Source organism: Malaya genurostris, chromosome 1 (assembly GCF_030247185.1).
Source record: "Malaya genurostris strain Urasoe2022 chromosome 1, Malgen_1.1, whole genome shotgun sequence".
Classification (NCBI taxonomy): domain Eukaryota; kingdom Metazoa; phylum Arthropoda; class Insecta; order Diptera; family Culicidae; genus Malaya; species Malaya genurostris.
Window position 1 is genome coordinate 135,054,148 of NC_080570.1, and position 17,688 is coordinate 135,071,835.

Consider the following 17,688-nt stretch of genomic DNA (forward strand, 5'->3'; position numbering starts at 1 on the left):
GTGATCTCTGATATATTACCTCTCTGGGTAAGACAAACATAGGTGCATTCGTTTGGAGTTTTCGCCTCGCTATAACAGCAGTAATGCACAATTTTCAAACTATTTTTAGCACAGTATTGTTTTTCAGAGCCGAAGCAAAGATACTGTATTCGATTTTATCAGAATTAGTTGATTGAAAGTCAAGTAATCGGTAAAGTAATATGGCGACTCTACTAATGAGATGACTATTGGTACAATTGCCCTATCTGTCAAGCGGATATGTGCTTCTGTGCCTCAATCGAAAAACGAACTCTCTTTGTAATCTAATGATGGTTCAAGAAAAATCGGCTGGAAATCGCCCTAGAGATTTTAAAAGTCAATTCGTGTGTTATTTTCGTAGGTATTTTATCGAAAAAGAAAACAATCTGACATTTGTAGAGAATGTTATTAGAGGAAAACTGACACAAGGTCCGAATAATGGCTCATTCTACAATATATCTAGCACCACTGTTGCTAGTGGTAGTGATATGATTGGCATGCAATTTGTTTCAGTTGATTCGATGAGTTTAAACAGGTTTCTTTCTGAGATGATTTGTAGTTGAAAATTTGGAAATTAATATTACATTGAAAAAAAAAATTTTAATTTTACATGTGACATAAATCTACAACCGATATAATTCATAACTACTTGATTTTTCAAATAACGCAATATTCCACGCGCACAGAATTTTTCACGTTCCGAGTGTAATTTGCACTCGGCTACCAATTACCGCTGTGTGAATTTTTATATGTATCAATTATTCAGCCATCAGGTATGTGCTTCTGTGGTTCAGTCGATTAAACGATGTGCTCTATGATCTAATGTTTCTCGGTTCAAATCCCGCTTGTGCTATTGATCTTTTGTTTTGCATTTCATTCGAGTTCAAGATATGTAGTTTTCAAACCACACAATTTTACATGTTGTTGAATATAAATTTATATGAAATACGACGCACCATTTATGTGCATCTTATAAGATGTCAAATCACGAGATTTTTTCGAACTGTATTATTCGAAAGACTGAATGCAAAAATCGAATAAGTGCAACTCAGTGTTTAGGTATATTTTAATGCAACAACCGGATACAAACAACGAGTGCTGGAATCGAACATGGATCGTTAAATCGTTAAAAAAAATCCTATTTTGCAAGAATCGGACAAAGCACATTCAATGCAAAAACCGAAAAAAAATCTTAGCCGATTCTTTCGAAACAAATGGTTTTATCCGCACATAAAAGCCAACGATCTCAAAACAATTAGAAAATTAGTTGTTTTTTTGAATTTGATTGGTTAAACATTTGACACAAACTCGTTTGGAATGATACCGTTTGGCATAAACTGTCATAAAATGTACAAATCTTTCGCACTGAGATGGTCGTTTGGCATAACTCGCATGCCACCTCATTTTTGATAACCGGATGTCAAGATAGCTCCTAGCTTTGGGTAATCCGCTTTGGGTAAACGCCCGCAATTACACAATTACATAGAGAAGTCATGATTATTATGCCAAATGACCTTATGCCAAAAAGCTTTATACCGAACGGCATTATGTCAAATGACCTTACGCCAAACGGGCCGCTCCCTGATCTGAGTAAGATGAAAACAGGTGCATTCGCTCAAAGTTTTCGCGTCGCTATTACAGCAGTATTAAACAATGTTCTAACTATTTTCTCTACGATTTTATTTCATAGAGCCGAAGCAAAGATAATGTATCCGATTTTATTACAATTCGTTGATTGAAAATGATGTAATCTAATGAGATTACTATTGGTTCAATTGCCCTACACACAGACAAACAGACACGACACCATGCGTAATTATCATAAAAAATATATTTTCTTGAAACACTAAGTGAAGTTTGTTTTGTGAAATTTGACAATTTTGTTTCAACAGACTTCAGTTTTTACCTTTCTAATATAGATAGGCTATGCAATCACTGTGAAAATCGGTTTGTACCGAGGCCTACTATGCATTCGAATTATTTCGTCGAGATCAGACAACATCTTCAAGAGTGCATGTGTGTGTATGCAACACTCTTCTGTACACAAGATTTTTGAGTTTATTTCGAACCCGACTTCTGGTTCCGTAGCTACATGACGATATGTGCGAAAAATATAAGAAATGTGCACTAACTGTTCTCATAGATGGCGAAGCCGATTTCTACAAACTTAAATTCACATAAAATGTCTTGAAATAATACGTAAATTTTTTGAATAACATCTTGATACGACGATACGATACGGATCCGGAATTACAGGAAGATTAGTGTAAAAACATTGATTTAAAGGGTGTTTTTTCATAAATGACCATATAAAGAGTTGAAATGTTCTTGAAAATTATTCATAAATTTCTCTAATTTCTATAAATCCACTAGTTACTCTATTCAAGTGGAATCCCAGTGGAAAAAGTTTCTTCTCAGATATCCACAATTCATGATTAAGCTAGGCTAACAACATTACAAAAACAAAATCTTGCCATAGGAATTACTGTTGTACAGTTGAAAAAAAAGATTCTAACATTATAGAGCTGAGGCCAGTGTGTTTTAAGGCGCTTTAAAGGGCTATTTTCACGCTTCAAATCTGATTTTCTCAGAAACGGTGATGAATATTAGAAAACCCAACTGACAGTCTCTTAGAAAATTAGTTTAGATTATTCTGTGAAAATTTCAGAATGATTCATTGACTTTAGCGGTCGGGATAATCTATTTTCTGAAGGAAGAATTGCATAGCTGAAAAGGCTGTCTTTCAACTTGTTTATTGAATATCTCGCCTTCAAAAGCATGGATCAAAAATCTATCCTGACAATGTCTAGATAATTTAATTTAGATGCGATTAGTGCATACAAACATAGGTGTTGGCACGATAAAAATGAAGTGAATGTTATTTTTGTGAAAGTAAGTCGATTTCTATGGCGGAGCCATTTTTTCTGTTCCAGTTTCCTGGTAACGTAACGAAACATGAGAGAGAAATAAAATCAGCTTAGCAAGGCTGCCAAACAAGCGGTAGCTTTATTGGATTTTATGTGATGTAGTAAAACTTGTAACCGAAAATATCAAAACTTTCTTGGCCACCCGGCCACATCGAGAGTCATTTTCCACATTTACGAGAGAGCATGGAGGGAAATGTAATATGCAGTGCGAGCCACGTGGTTATACGCGACTTACTGGCCGCAGCTCATAAACAGGAAAAAGACTAATAACTAAATATTTTGTTTTTATTATTAAATAACCAAATAATCTCACTTCAGTTATGCCGAACACCCTGTTTTCCGGTTCCTGAGGTATCGAAAATAATGATAAATACACAGAAAAAAAATGAAATTTACACCACATGAAAATCAATAGTACAGGGTCCGGCACTCGAAGTGTAACCAATTAAAAAGGCCATAAATTCAGTTTGGAAAATTACTTTTACTTAATTCAAAGTACAAAATGTGTAAAAATAATACAAAATTCAGAATCAATTCACTTTTGCTCGATATGACCACCTTTTGCCTTGACTTGATGACTTGAGAGAGCGAAGGAGTTGCTTCGTTTGGCCGAAAGCGGTCAATTTCCGAACATTGTATTTTCTGACGAGAAAATTTTTCCAATTGAGCAATTCGTAAACTCTCAAAACGATAGGGTTTACTTGACCGACCGTTCATACGAGAATTTGAGTCATCGATTGGCCACCAGGAGGCAGCACCCGCAACAGATAATGGTTTGGGCCGCTGTAACCGCAGATGGGCGCTCTCCAATCGTTTTCATCGAGCCTGGCGTCAAGGTAAATGCGACATATTATCGGGAAAGTATTCTGGAGGTTGCTTTGAAGCCGTGGGCAGACAAACATCTCGGTGGCAGACCATGGACGTTTCAGCAGGACTCGGCACCGTCTCACAAAGCTCGAGTGAACCAAGAATGGCTGAAAAACAACGTTCCGAACTTCATCACGTCCACACAATGGCTCTCGAATTCACCAGATGCGAATCCAATGGATTATTCTCTTTGGGCCATTTTGGAGAGCAAAGTCCGAACTAAAAGATACACCAGTCTCGAGGCGCTGAAAAAAATTATTGTCCGCGAGTGGGCCAAAATACCTGCAAGTCACATTCGGCCAAACGAAGCAACTCCTTCGCTCTCTCAAGTCATCAAGTCAAGGCAAAAGGTGGTTATATCAAGTAAAAGTGAATTGATTCTGAATTTTGTATTATTTTTACACATTTTGTACTTTGAATTAAGTAAAAGTAATTTTCCAAACTGAATTTATGGCCTTTTTAATTGGTTACACTTCGAGTGCCGGACCCTGTACTATGGAACAGACATAAGTTGAATCGAAAATTTGATTGAAAACCATGATCGATGTAAAATCAAATTAGAATACAGTGATTTTTCAATGAAAAAGATTGCATATTAAAAAAAACGCTTGGGTTTGCTTTCAAAGTATATTTTCCGGATCCGGAAAAATAGGGTAAAGAGTGTTAAAAATTTTATACCATCACTGAAAAAGGCGAAAAATCGACCTCAAATCTTTTCCAATTGATAGTTTTTATCAGTAGACGGTCAAACAAACCAATTTCGGTTATTCTTTTAAGTATCAAAGAAAATTATTTTGAGGAATACCACAGTATAATATATGATAGCATGATTGATATGAGAAAGGCATCATTACACCACTAGGTGGATTAAAACAGTTTTTTTTTACATGTTGTCACCAAATTCTCACGTAATATTTAGAAGAAGCAATCGACAGTCCTTTATCAGACACGATGTAAAATAAATAGGTGACCATCAAAGCTATTTGAGATTATGTAGAATATTTTCTCACAAAATATATAGTGTTTTCGGGTTTGTAGGTTCCGTTTGTGTGTGTTCAAGGTTATCCAACGTGATGCAAATGAGATGAAACTTTGTTATTGTAACTAGGCGTGATTCGACGGATATAAGAAAAACAGGACGAAAACTTAATAGGACAAGTATAATAATTTGAATTATGCGATAAAATAATAGCAGAACAAGTAAAATATTTTTTTATACTATTTTATTAGGCCGTGAATACTTCGGTGAGGCTCATGAAAAGCAAGAAATACTTATATAAGAAACCAGTTTTCTCATCTTGTCTAAGCTGGCGGTGACTTTCTAAATCAAAGATATATTCGCTATGATCGAAATGATGAAAGAATCCTGTTTGAGTGTCCTACATGTTTGTCTGTGTTATATATGAGTGCGCACTGCAAAAAAAATCTGTTTCTGACGCCATTAAATAATAAAACAGCTACGTAACATTTTCCTTTGCGAACGAATATAACGAAGTTCAGCTTGCTTTGTTTTCTCTAAATGTCAACAAAGCAAGCCCTAGAAAGCAGCAGGTCGTAATTGGATTGAATAAACAAGCTCGTTTTTCAACAACGAATATTAAAACCCATCGGAGTACGCATTTTCCACTTCTTCAGCAGCAAGATACAACACCATAAAGCACCACAATGTGTTTGTATGCTTAAAATTCAATGACGGAAGAAAGGAATCCCGTGCCGACAGGATTCGTTACAGGAAGATAATTGGTTCCTTTGGGTGCAATTCATTCTTCCTCACCACGGCAAATGAGACCAAAACAAACATGGCATAGTTATAAAGCAAAAGGGTACCATCGAATCAACAGCTAATATGGGTTGACAATTTTATCACTTGTTTGCCGAATCCGCCAGAAATCGGTCTTAAAACCGAGAGCAGCGACACTGTCAGTATAGGGTAACAGAGGTATTTTGGCCCACTTCAGGATTGATTTTATTTTGGCCCACTTTGTAATAATATCCACCAAATATTGTAATATCTTAGAAAACCCCTTCCGCAATAGGTAATTTAATGTGGTTAGCTTCAAATTGATGCAACATGAGTTACTTAACATCGATAAAATCCGATGAAATCGATAAAGTTTGTTAGGTGGACCAAAATATATGAAGTGGCCAAAATACCTCTGTTACCCTACATAGTTTGATGATGAAGTGTTACAATTAGAGGGTTGGTGGAGTTGGATACTCTGCAGAAGTCGTAAAATCTTCTGAAGTTTAGTTTCTCTGCAGCTACTGCTAAGGATTTTGCAGGCAAAGCCACTGTGACTCAGGACACTGTTTACTCACCCGAATCGCAACTCATTATGAAGAGTAAATGTTTTGAGATCGTTTGTGTTTCCTGAGCCGAAAGACTAACCAGAAAACAATCATTGTAAATCGAATAAAGAACGTTGGAAGATTGATGTTCCTCCTCTATCATAGTAGCAAAGTACTGCAACTCCGACGAATGTAGAACCATTACTGTGCGGGTTTCATGTGAAGGAAGTCGCACAAAATCAAAATGCTGTTGGAAAAAAGATGTTTGAATTACCTCGCGATATTTGTGATGTCTGAATATTTCAGTCTCTATTCTATTGCATTTTTTTTTTAAATTCACAGGATTTTTTCTGAAATCATTATTCATTTTCCTCCAAGGCTCTTTCTAGTTGTGGGGCAATCAATCGAGCATCTGTAAAAAAGATAGCTCACGAAATTCAAAACTTCCGAGTAGTAAATTTCTTTGGACAAGCTATGTTTATTAATCGGTAATTGATTCGGTAATATCACAGATAACAGATATACTGGCTCGAACAAAATTTTTCAAAATGTCATGTAAATTTTTGATTTGCTATACGTTAGAAACACTGCTGCCACCTACTCGACTGTTAGCCGCGAGCTTTCAAAACTTTTCACTATGTTCCAGAACGATAACATCATTCTCCTACCTGTTATAGAAATATTCCAACTGCAACCATTTAAACACATGTCACGCGATTTCCCTAAGAGTGAAAGACAACTTTATTTCGATGTCGTTTGAATAACACGTGAATCAATCGAAATAAAACAAAATGAACTAGACATTTTAAAAAAACAGCAAAACAAAACTTGTGCGTGAAGTGAATGTAGCACCAGAAAATACTATCGATCGTGGTGACATCTGCAAGTATTCGCCACGTGCTTCAGCAAATTTCACATACAGTTCATATGCAAGCCTGTATATCTGTTTTCTGTGGTATTTGTAAGAATAATCTACAAAAACGGAAATGATGGAATTCGTTTGCCTTTCTCTGTAGAAAGGTAATAAAATTCGGTTTGCCTATCTCTGCAGAAAGGTAATAAAATTACTGGAAAAACCTGCATTCGAACGAAGCCCGGAATCTCATAGTGTTATGTCTCATTCAATTGAAAGGTCTTATGGTCCCATAGACTACTATTGAATTTTATCCCGATCCGACTTCCGATTTCGGAATTACAGGATGATATGCACCAAAAAAACGGAAACAAATAGTCACACACGTTTCTCAGAGATGACTGAACCGATTTTCAAATGAAAGGTCTTAGATCGTCATACAATTTTCCTGAATTTCCGGAATAACAAGGAAATATGGGAAAATTTATAAAATAATGCGCACTCAGTTTTATCTGAAATTTCTTGATCTATTTTCGCAAACTCAGAAATATAATAAAAGGTCCTGAAATTCTTTTAAAAGTCCCAGAAAAACTGATCCAGATCCGACTTTTGATTCCAGAATCACAGCGTGATTAGTGAAAAATTTTCAATTTCGTTAGTATTTTTTCAAAGGTGAACGCGAAACGAGGTTCAAATTTTTATAAAACTTACTGGTAAATTCATCTAGTTGGCAGATCTTGTAAGTTGGTGGATATATACATATACTTTGGGACTACTAGTCCGCGGTTTTCGCTTCCGAGAGCGCCGATAATAGTGAAGAGAAGCTCCAAAAACGAAACTCCCTTCAATTTCTCGGCAACGATTAAACCGATTTTCACGAATAATAATTCAACTTTAAAGCTCTCATTGTCTTTAAATATACTGGGCAATTTCATCCGGATCCAAAATTATAGGGCGAGGAGTGTCAAAACATTAAATCGTCATTCAAAATGACGAGGCAAAATTGATACGCGTCGGTAAATGCCGTCTTTGCTCCGTTTGCAGCGTGCTTTGTTCAGTCTCGTATTGCGTGCAGGACATTTAAAAAAAAACCTGTTTTAATACACCTACTGGTGTAATGATGCATTCCTCATATCTCTCATATTCTCATATATAAATGTGAGGTATTCTTCAGAATAATTTTCTTTCATTCTTAAAAAACAAAAAGGTTTGTCCATAAACTAGTATAACCTACAGAGTAAAACAGTATTCAGGTCGGTTATGCCATCTCTGAGGAAACGAAAAGAGATACTTCCGAGACTGGAATCTGGGAACCGGTCTAAGCGAAGTTGGTTCGAGAAAAGCGACTGGGTTCCGTTTTGGAGTCTATAGCAACAATCTTCGGTCGTTCATTAAAAATCCAAGAACAAGGAAAGCCAAATTAATGTCTACTGACAATGACTACCGATTGGAAAAGTTTTTAGACAAGTTTAAAAATTATTTCACCTTTTTCTGGTGCTTCCGGAATCAGAAAACATAAACCAGCATAGCCAGAATCGAGTTGTTTGGTTGTCCATTTACAATTGCTGCCGATTGGAATAGTTTCGAGGCAAGCTAAGAATTTTTTTACGTGTTAGTATCCAATTTTCAACACACCGCTCCATATAATTCCGGAACCGGAAGTCGGATCCGGATGAAATTTTGAAGTTTTTGAATCTAAGTTTGTTGAAATCGGTCACGCCATCTCTGAGAAAAGGAAGTAACTTGAAATAAGAATTTTTTTTACTAGTTACCGGAAACAGAAGTCGGATTAAAATACAATTCAGGAACTTTGTATAGGACAATTATACCTTTTATTTAAATCTAAGTTTGGGAGAATCGGCATAGCCGTCTCTGAGAAAAGTAAGTGCACTTATTCTCATTTTTTTTTGCACATATCACCCTGAAATTCCGGAAACGGTAGTCGGATTTGAATAAAATTCAGGAAATTTGTGTGGGGTTACAAGACCTTTGATTTAAATTTAAGTTCATGAAAATCGGTTCAGCCATCCCTGGGAAAAGTGAGTGCAAAAAAATTTTATATACATACATACACACACATACAGTCATTTTGCGTACTCGACGAACTGAGTCCAATGGTATATGACACTCTGCCCTCTGAGCCTCGATTCAAAAGTCGGTTTTCACGGTGATTGCATAACCTTTCTATATGAGAAAGGCAAAAGGGTGAAATTCTTACAGATTTGGCTCAAAATGGATTCAATTTGTAGGTTGTATTAGTTACTTACTAAACCATCCGAGTTTGGTTATACTGATTCAAAGTTCCCGGTTCAAGAATTACCGAAAATAGTGGTCGAACACTCTAAAACGAGACTCATTCAATTTTCTTTGAGATGTTTTCATCGATTTCCATAAACTTAGGCTCAAATAATAGTTCGTATAGTCTCAAAGGTTGCTGGTTATTTTTTTCCGGGTCCGACTTCCAGTTCCATAACCATAGGGTAAGGTGTGTTTAATCATCTAGCGCGACGATTCAAAATAAAGAAAAATTATTATTAACTTGACATAATTGTTTACAGATTGAAAAGGTTATGTTAGTTCATACCGAAAGAAAGTTTCTTATTTTATTCAATATTGAAAAAATAACATTTCTTGACAGAACCTTCTAATGATATCGTTGGAAATATAAGTAATAGAGAAAGGCATCATCACACCACTAGGTGGATTAAAAAAGTTTTTTTTTATAAAAAAACACCACTTTTGATATAGTGTAGGTTCCACCTGTAGGCAGACATTATGCTCAGAGATGCCAGGTGAAAATTTCAAATATCTGCAGACAAGGTTTAAAAAGACTGTAAATGTGAAAAAAAAATCTGCAGTTAGCAAGCATGCCTTGCTGGCAGCAATTTCTCTATTAAGTATGACACGTAAAACTGATTTGGCGAGCAAAAAAAAACGGTCGCGGCAATTTCAAAAGTCTGTAAATTTGGACGAAAGTCTGCGAAAAACTCGATTTTGAAAGTCTGCAAAAGTCTGCACAACAAAAAAATGTCTGCAGCACTATGTCCGAAATCTGCAAATTTACAGACAAATCTGCAGATCTGACATCTCTGATTATGCTCAATCAGTTCTGACATTTCAGGTCCTGGTGCATGCTAAACGAAAACTATTAAAAAAAATATAGAAACTGTAACCTTTTCCGTTACGATATGGTGTAACGGTGATGTCTTTTTCAATTTGTATAGGATTTCTTAGAATAATCAATATTGATACATAATATATTTGCTATTACAGGGTCCGGCACTCGAAGTGTAACCAATTAAAAAGGCCATAAATTCAGTTTAGAAAATTACTTTTACTTAATTCAAAGTACAAAATGTGTAAAAATAATACAAAATTCAGATTCAATTCACTTTTGCTCGATATGACCACCTTTTGCCTTGACTATGGCCTTGAGACGGTCAAAAAACGAATCGCAAGCTGCCCGAATGTGACTTGCAGGTGTATTTTGGCCCACTCGCGGACAATAACTTTTTTCAGCGCCTCGAGACTGGTGTATCTTTTAGTTCGGACTTTGCTCTCCAAAATGGCCCAAAGGGAATAATCCATTGGATTCGCATCTGGTGAATTCGAGAGCCATTGTGTGGACGTGATGAAGTTCGGAACGTTGTTTTTCAGCCATTCTTGGTTCACTCGAGCTTTGTGAGACGGTGCCGAGTCCTGCTGAAACGTCCATGGTCTGCCACCGAAATGTTTGTCTGCCCACGGCTTCGAAGCAACCTCCAGAATACTTTCCCGATAATATATCGCATTTACCTTGACGCCAGGCTCGAAGGTCTGAAGTTGGTTACACTTCGAGTGCCGGACCCTGTACATTCCTCAGAATATCACAATTCAGACACTGAAGAAACCTACTAGTAAACAAATTTCCAGATGGTGGAGACACTTTCGGAGAAACTCTTAACATTGTACAGTGTTAGTGCAGCGAAAATTCGAATATTTTTCGGGAAAGAAAGAAGTTTTATTCGTACTTTGGCGACTTAACGTTGCCACACAATTAGGTTTTCGTTTGTAGTTCAATGAAAAGAAAGTTCTTTGGACTATAAAATAAAATTAACTGTCAATATAGCCTGTAATTTTGCTGTTAGCTCGACAAAGGCGATCAGGATTGAATCATGAATTGCCGTAATCGAATATAGAAAGAATATACCTTTATTATTGAATGGAATGAATATCACAAAGGCTTAAGTTGGGGAGAGAGGGTGTTTTATTAATTAACATCCATAAAATGACGACTAAAGACCATTATTTGTAGTGCTTCTCAACGCCTATACCTGGAAATAAGCAGATATTTGTGAGAATATATGAAAAAAGAATTTTTAACAGTTCGGCTGAAAAGTTCGTATCGTTTAATAGAAACACACATTTTTTGCCAAAATTCGTTTTTATTATTCAACATAATTGCCATCAGAGGAGATACAGCGATTATAGCGATCTTCCAACTTTTCGATACCATTTTTGTAGTACGATTTGTCCTTTGCCTCAAAATAGGCCTCAGTTTCAGCGATTACCTCTTCATTGCTTCTAAATTTTTTACCAGCGAGCATTCTCTTTAGGTCTGAGAACAGGAAAAAGTCACTGGGGGCCAAATCTGGAGAATACGGTCGATGAGGGAGCAATTCGAAGCCCAATTCGTGCAATTTCAGCATGGTTTTCATCGACTTGTGACACGGTGCATTGTCTTGATGAAACAAAACTTTTTTCTTCTTCAAATGAGGCCGTTTTTTTTAATTTCGTTCTTCAAACGCTCTAATAACGCTATATAATAGTCACTGTGGATGGTTTTTCTCTTTTTAAGGTAGTCGATGAAAATTATACCATGCAAATCCCAAAATACAGACGCCATAACCTTACCGACCGATTGTTGAGTCTTTCCACGCTTTGGGTTCGGTTCATCGCGTGCAGTCCACTCAGCTGACTGTCGATTGGACTCCGGAGTGAAGTGATGGAGCCATGTTTCGTCCATTGTTATATATCAACGAAAAAAAACGGTTTTATTTCGATATAACAGCTCCAAACACTGCTCAGGATCATCAATTCGTTGTTGTTTTTGATCGATCGTGAGCTCACGCGGCACCCATTTTGCACAAAGCTTTCTCATATCCAAATATTCGTGAATAATATGTCCAACACGTTCCTTTGATATCTTTAGGGTGTCAGCTATCTCGATCAACTTCACTTTACGGTCATTGAAAATCATTTTGTGGATTTTTTTCACGTTTTCATCGGTAACAGCCTCTTTTGGACGTCCACCGCGTTCATCGTCTTCGGTGCTCATCTGACCAGTACGAAATTTTGCAAACCACTTACGAATTGTTGCTTCGCCCGGTGCAGAGTCTGGATAACACTCATCAAGTCATTTTTTGGTATCGGCGGCACTTTGTTTCATCAGAAAGTAGTGTTTCACACGAAATTCTTTTTTTTCCATTTTTTTCACAATAACAAAAGTAGCTTCACTCAAAATGCAATATCTCACAAACTAATAATCAGACAACTGTCAAATTTATACACGTATCTTTTGAAGGTTGGTACTAACTGAAAATTGGATGATTTTAATTCTAGTGGCGCCCTCTCATAGAAACGATACGAACTTTTCAGCCGATCTGTTATTTCACTTACCTTTTCATGAAATATAAAAATCTTTTTTTCCAATTTATATGTTTTCTACCTCCAAACTACACGAACAACGGCGACGTGATGCTTTGCGAAACAGTATCTTACCGAGTTTCAGTAAAAGCTAACATAATGTTCGAAATATAGGCAAACGAATTTGCTGATCTCGGTATATTTGTTGTTTTATGACAAATTCAATGTTATGTTATGCCAAACTACACGGTGAAAAGAGGTGCTTTACCGAGATATCAGAATATTACTTCGACGTGTTAAGTGTGTACGTACCACTATTCGATGATATTTTGGGCACTCTAATATATTTTGACCCGGCGCTTATATGTTTAGATGTAATCAAAATAAAGTACATATTCAAACCCAATATGTTAAAGAATGTAACAATCTTTAAAATTCTAAGACACGATGTAATTCATTTTGATTACATCCAGTAATATGTTCGCCGGACCAACGTATATTAGAGTGGCCAAAATACCTATGTTACCCTAAATAGCAACATGGAAAAAACAACGTAAAATTGATTCTATTTTGAGGATAATATCTAAGCTATCTTAAGCATAACATAATATTGGAAAAGAGAAAAGAATGACACTCAAATAGGATTGTATCACTTCATGCTTCCATTCATTCATTCAAAAACAGTCAATTCGAGCAGGAACTGTTGTCGATCAAAAAGCCAAATCAGTAAGCTTGTTTTTCTTCTCTTTCTTTTTTTCTCGTTCCAGAGTGCGGAAAGTGCAAGATCGGCACCAAACGGCTAAATCTAAACAAGTTCTGCAAAAGAGATTACGGTAAGTGCTTGCGTCGGTCGTACAGTAATGGGATATACCGGGCTCGTATACAACACCACTTGCCATGATTGGGACATCCGCGATGGCAGAGTTGGTTACATCTCCCCAACGACGACGGTTCCTTCCACAGCATTTGCTTTATCCGCGCAGCACCACTCATGTCATTTCGCGGAAGATCAACTTTTTATGAATGCCATTTTCTGCGCTATTTCACGGATTGAGCCGTTGATTGCAATCTTTAGTATTCGGTAAACTAGTGGATTGATTTTTTTACGATGTCTGTTTAAGTTGAGTATACAAAGGGGAGTGATTTATGAAAATTCTTTTTTGTTGCTTTGAAGGCTTTCATCAGTATCATGTCAGAGAAAGAGTTTGCATCTCGTGTGACATATCGTAAAAATGTCCCACGAGATGCAAAACCTTTCTCTGACTAAATAATAATTATACAGAAGAAAAAGTGCGCTGATGATTCGTAAGTAACCGATTATTACTAGCATGGCATGCTAACTAACTGACCAAATAATAACTTGCGACCATCACAGGCAAACTTTTTCCTGGGATCATTAGCTTTCCAACAGATTAAAATCGAGTGTTTCACTAAAGTGTAGGGCGCATCACACACCGACAAGTAAAGCAATCCGACCTAGCCAACCGAACATCCTTATTCAATTAGTGCTAGCCGAGCTTGAAGTCGCACTTAATCCTATTACAAGGGGTTAATAGCGTCGGTAAGTTTTGGCCCGGTTCTTTTACTTGGTACTTGAGAAAATCCTACTACCGGCACCGAGACACTGCAATCCGGCACTATGTTCCTAGTTTAATGCTATTACCGTCGTGTCGTCTCGCCGAAGATCGCAGATGCAATAAAGATGTTTTATTACCAAATGTGAGGTCGCTGAACGACTTATTGATGGATTTAGTTTTTAGTGCCTTACTTTTTCACATTATTTTTATTTTCATGATCGCAGTGCATAATCGGTTCTCACCAGTATTGCAATTTATATAAAAAATTATCTGAGAATTTGTTTTTACAAATTTTGCTCAATACAATTTAGTAAGAAACCTTCCATTGCAGGTGACAAATTCAGAACTCAAACTGCATTGCGCCAGTATGTAGCTATTATTGAATTTCATCTGAATCAAGCTCCGGTTCCGGGGTTATGGGCTTCGATAATTGCTGTAAATAATTATACGAATTAGGACACCGAAAATCGGTTATCACATTCTTCCAATCTCCAAGTCTGCGACCATTATTGAGCGAACAGTCTCTTGTACTTCACTTGTTTGAATCCATAGTTTGATAACTTTTTATCCTAGCTATGACGGAGAAAAGTTATTTTTATTTATTCAAACAAGGCGGAAAATAAATGTCACTCTCAACTAGATACTTACCCAGAAAGGAGTCTGGATTTGTCTTGTTCAAGGGACCTTGGCCCCTTCCGAAACCAAACACTTTTATTGATTGATATGTAGTAATCATAAGTCTACTTATATAGGGTAACAGCTCCCTCTTTCAACTGAGCTCCTATTTCCATTTCATCCCTTCATTACTTCATTACTTTGAACATGAATAATATCTTACAACGTACCTGAACCAAACTGTGAAATGTTATAAAATGATTATTTGAGCTATTGTGACACATTGGAAAAAATGATTTTAAATTTTTTGATGATCGTTTTTTTTTTTCATTTAAAACAAACTCACTTTTCAATTTAGGACACATTTTCGTCTCAAGATTTAAAGTTCGTCATGTTTCTGAATATCTACTGATCGATTCGTCTCAAAACAAGATCACTATTTCACACAATTACACTACTATTGAATGCTGGATAACTTCAGAATTAGTAATGTTCACTTGCCACTTGCCACTTGTTTAATTATCTATTAAAAACTTCTAAAATTTCATTTTTCACTTAGTCCACTGGAATACGCTTTGTTTTCATCTCAATTGGTTTCGCAAAGTTGCCAAGTTTTCTCATAATGTTACAAAAAAAATTGGTTTTTCTTCTTCAAAGTATCATCAACACGTATTCTTTTGGTATCCGTGACCTTAGTTTAATTATATTATTGATATTTATATTTCAATAAAACTGTTTCGCCTTCGAATATTACCAGAAAGAGCGCGTTAAATACTAATGAAATAACCATTGTGGCAAATCAAGTAGCACTGGTTTCTTTCCGCTATATGTCAACATAACGCTGTTAAGTGTACACTCAGAGAAATGGACCATGTTGAAAATAATAAAACAGATTACTAAACCTCAAGCTCATAGATAAAATAACAGCATCACAATTGAAATCCACTACTGCTGTCTGCCCACAAATATACGGACAACCTAAAGCCCACAAAGATAATTTACCACTACGTCCTGTCGTCCCCAATATCAGTGCACCAACCTACCACCTTTCGAAGTTCATAGCAACTATACTACAGAAATCAACGAACAGTGAATACAATGTTTCAGATAGTTTTCATTTTGCTACATACATAAACCAGATAACGCTTCCAACAAACTACGTCCTAGTCTCGTTCGATGTGGTATCATTGTTCATCAACATACCAGCTGATCTTATAATGCACGATATTATAATGGATTGGGACATTATTATGAATAATACCAATATAAACCTAGACTTATTTCTTGAGCTAGTTGAATTCTGTATGAAAAACAGTTATTTTAGATTTCGCGACAAGTACTACGTGCAAACTTTTGGCACAGCGATGGGCAGCCCGTTATCACCCATTCTTGCCGATATAGTTATGGAAGCTTTGATTTAACCGAACGAAAAATTTATTTGATCCCGATGATTTTTTTGTTGAAAAAAACTAACTATTTATTACATGTCAACCAAAGTTGAATTGACGTTATCGAAATATCCGTGTTGACTCAATCCTGCTTTATCTTTATTTCAAAAAAGAAATAGATTCAATTTATCTATGATCTTATTTGTGTACTAATATAACTAAGTTCACTGTTCAAATGAACAGTTTTATTTCTAATAAACAAGAGCATTTTTTTATCTCCCGCGGATAAAGTTTTTTACAAGTTCTATAAGTAACGTTTACATACATTTCTTCAATTTCCTAGGAGATTTTCAATAATTCAAGCGTATGTATCGATAATTGGGAATACTTTGGAAATTGCATAACATTACATAACACATTTTCTTTGCAAAAAATATTTCATGCAGGATCTTCATTTTGACTGATGGAGCACCGAATCTTTGGATGCTATAAAAATTAAAAAATTAGAGCTTGATTGTGGTATGTAAATAATTTGATCGTGTAGCGACAACACGGCCAAAAGTCTTGAAAAATTGCAAAATAAAAAAAAATGTGAATTAGGAAATTGAAAGCAAATAAAAGTTGTATAAAGAATTATTAGTTTGAAAGAAATCATTTTATTCTAAAAATCAAACAAAAAATGGTTTCATGGTTTCAACAATCAAAAGTATTAGTTAAAATAACTAATTTCAAGGAAATTTATTTCAAGTAAAAGGTTTTGTGAATTTAAAGCGTTACAATTATTGACTTTATAACTGGAGTTCGTTTCATTTAAAACTGTTTTTTTTAATTGAATTTACTGTGAAATTGTTTATCAAGAGATTGACAGGAACGCACAAGTAAAATATTTATTATTTTTATCAAACTATTGATTAAAACAAACTAATCCACAGAGGTATATGTTTTTGTAGTTTCAAATAGCAATATTTGCAATATCAAACCAGATTTTCTTTTGTCACTATTTGGTTATTTTTACAATTTTTTTCTCTGCGTGTATGTGTTTCATCGGCTGTGCACAGAGATGCCAGATATTTTCATAGAAAATATGTATTGCTTTGCATAAAAAGTTTATAGAGCTTTTTTTATATAATTTATTTTACCCCGGTTTATAGAGCTGTTTTTACTAATAAAATGAAATTTCTATAATAAAATTATGTTAAACGATAAATTTTCATACCTCCGTAAGACATTACCGCACTCACTAGAATATTCAACGAGAAAAATCTCTACAATACAAATAAATCTGTATAAATGGCATCTTTGGCTCTACATTTTGTTTTTAGAAGGGCTAATGCCTAAATAGTAACAATTCCTCTAATCGAAGACAATGAAGAAACGCAAACATATTCATTCATAATCTTGTATTTCTAGAACCATAAGCCGTATTCGGATGAAACTGAATGAAAATCAGTGAAACCTTTCATTGCAATTAATTCTATCATTTGTTGAAATTGGCCTAGTCATCTCTGACAAATCTATGCTTGTTCTGT

At 35.6% G+C, this 17,688-nt stretch overlaps 1 protein-coding gene across 3 annotated transcripts in view; it reads left to right on the plus strand.

Moving 5' to 3' along the window:
• The window catches only part of LOC131425836 (netrin-B), a 203,329-nt gene that overhangs the window by 172,207 nt on the left and 13,434 nt on the right, over positions 1-17,688 (plus strand). For all 3 annotated transcript variants that reach the window (XM_058588055.1, XM_058588053.1, XM_058588054.1), the window contains one exon: positions 13,347-13,412. In XM_058588055.1, the coding sequence (XP_058444038.1) occupies positions 13,347-13,412 (66 nt within the window). The remainder of the gene's footprint in view (positions 1-13,346; positions 13,413-17,688) is intronic.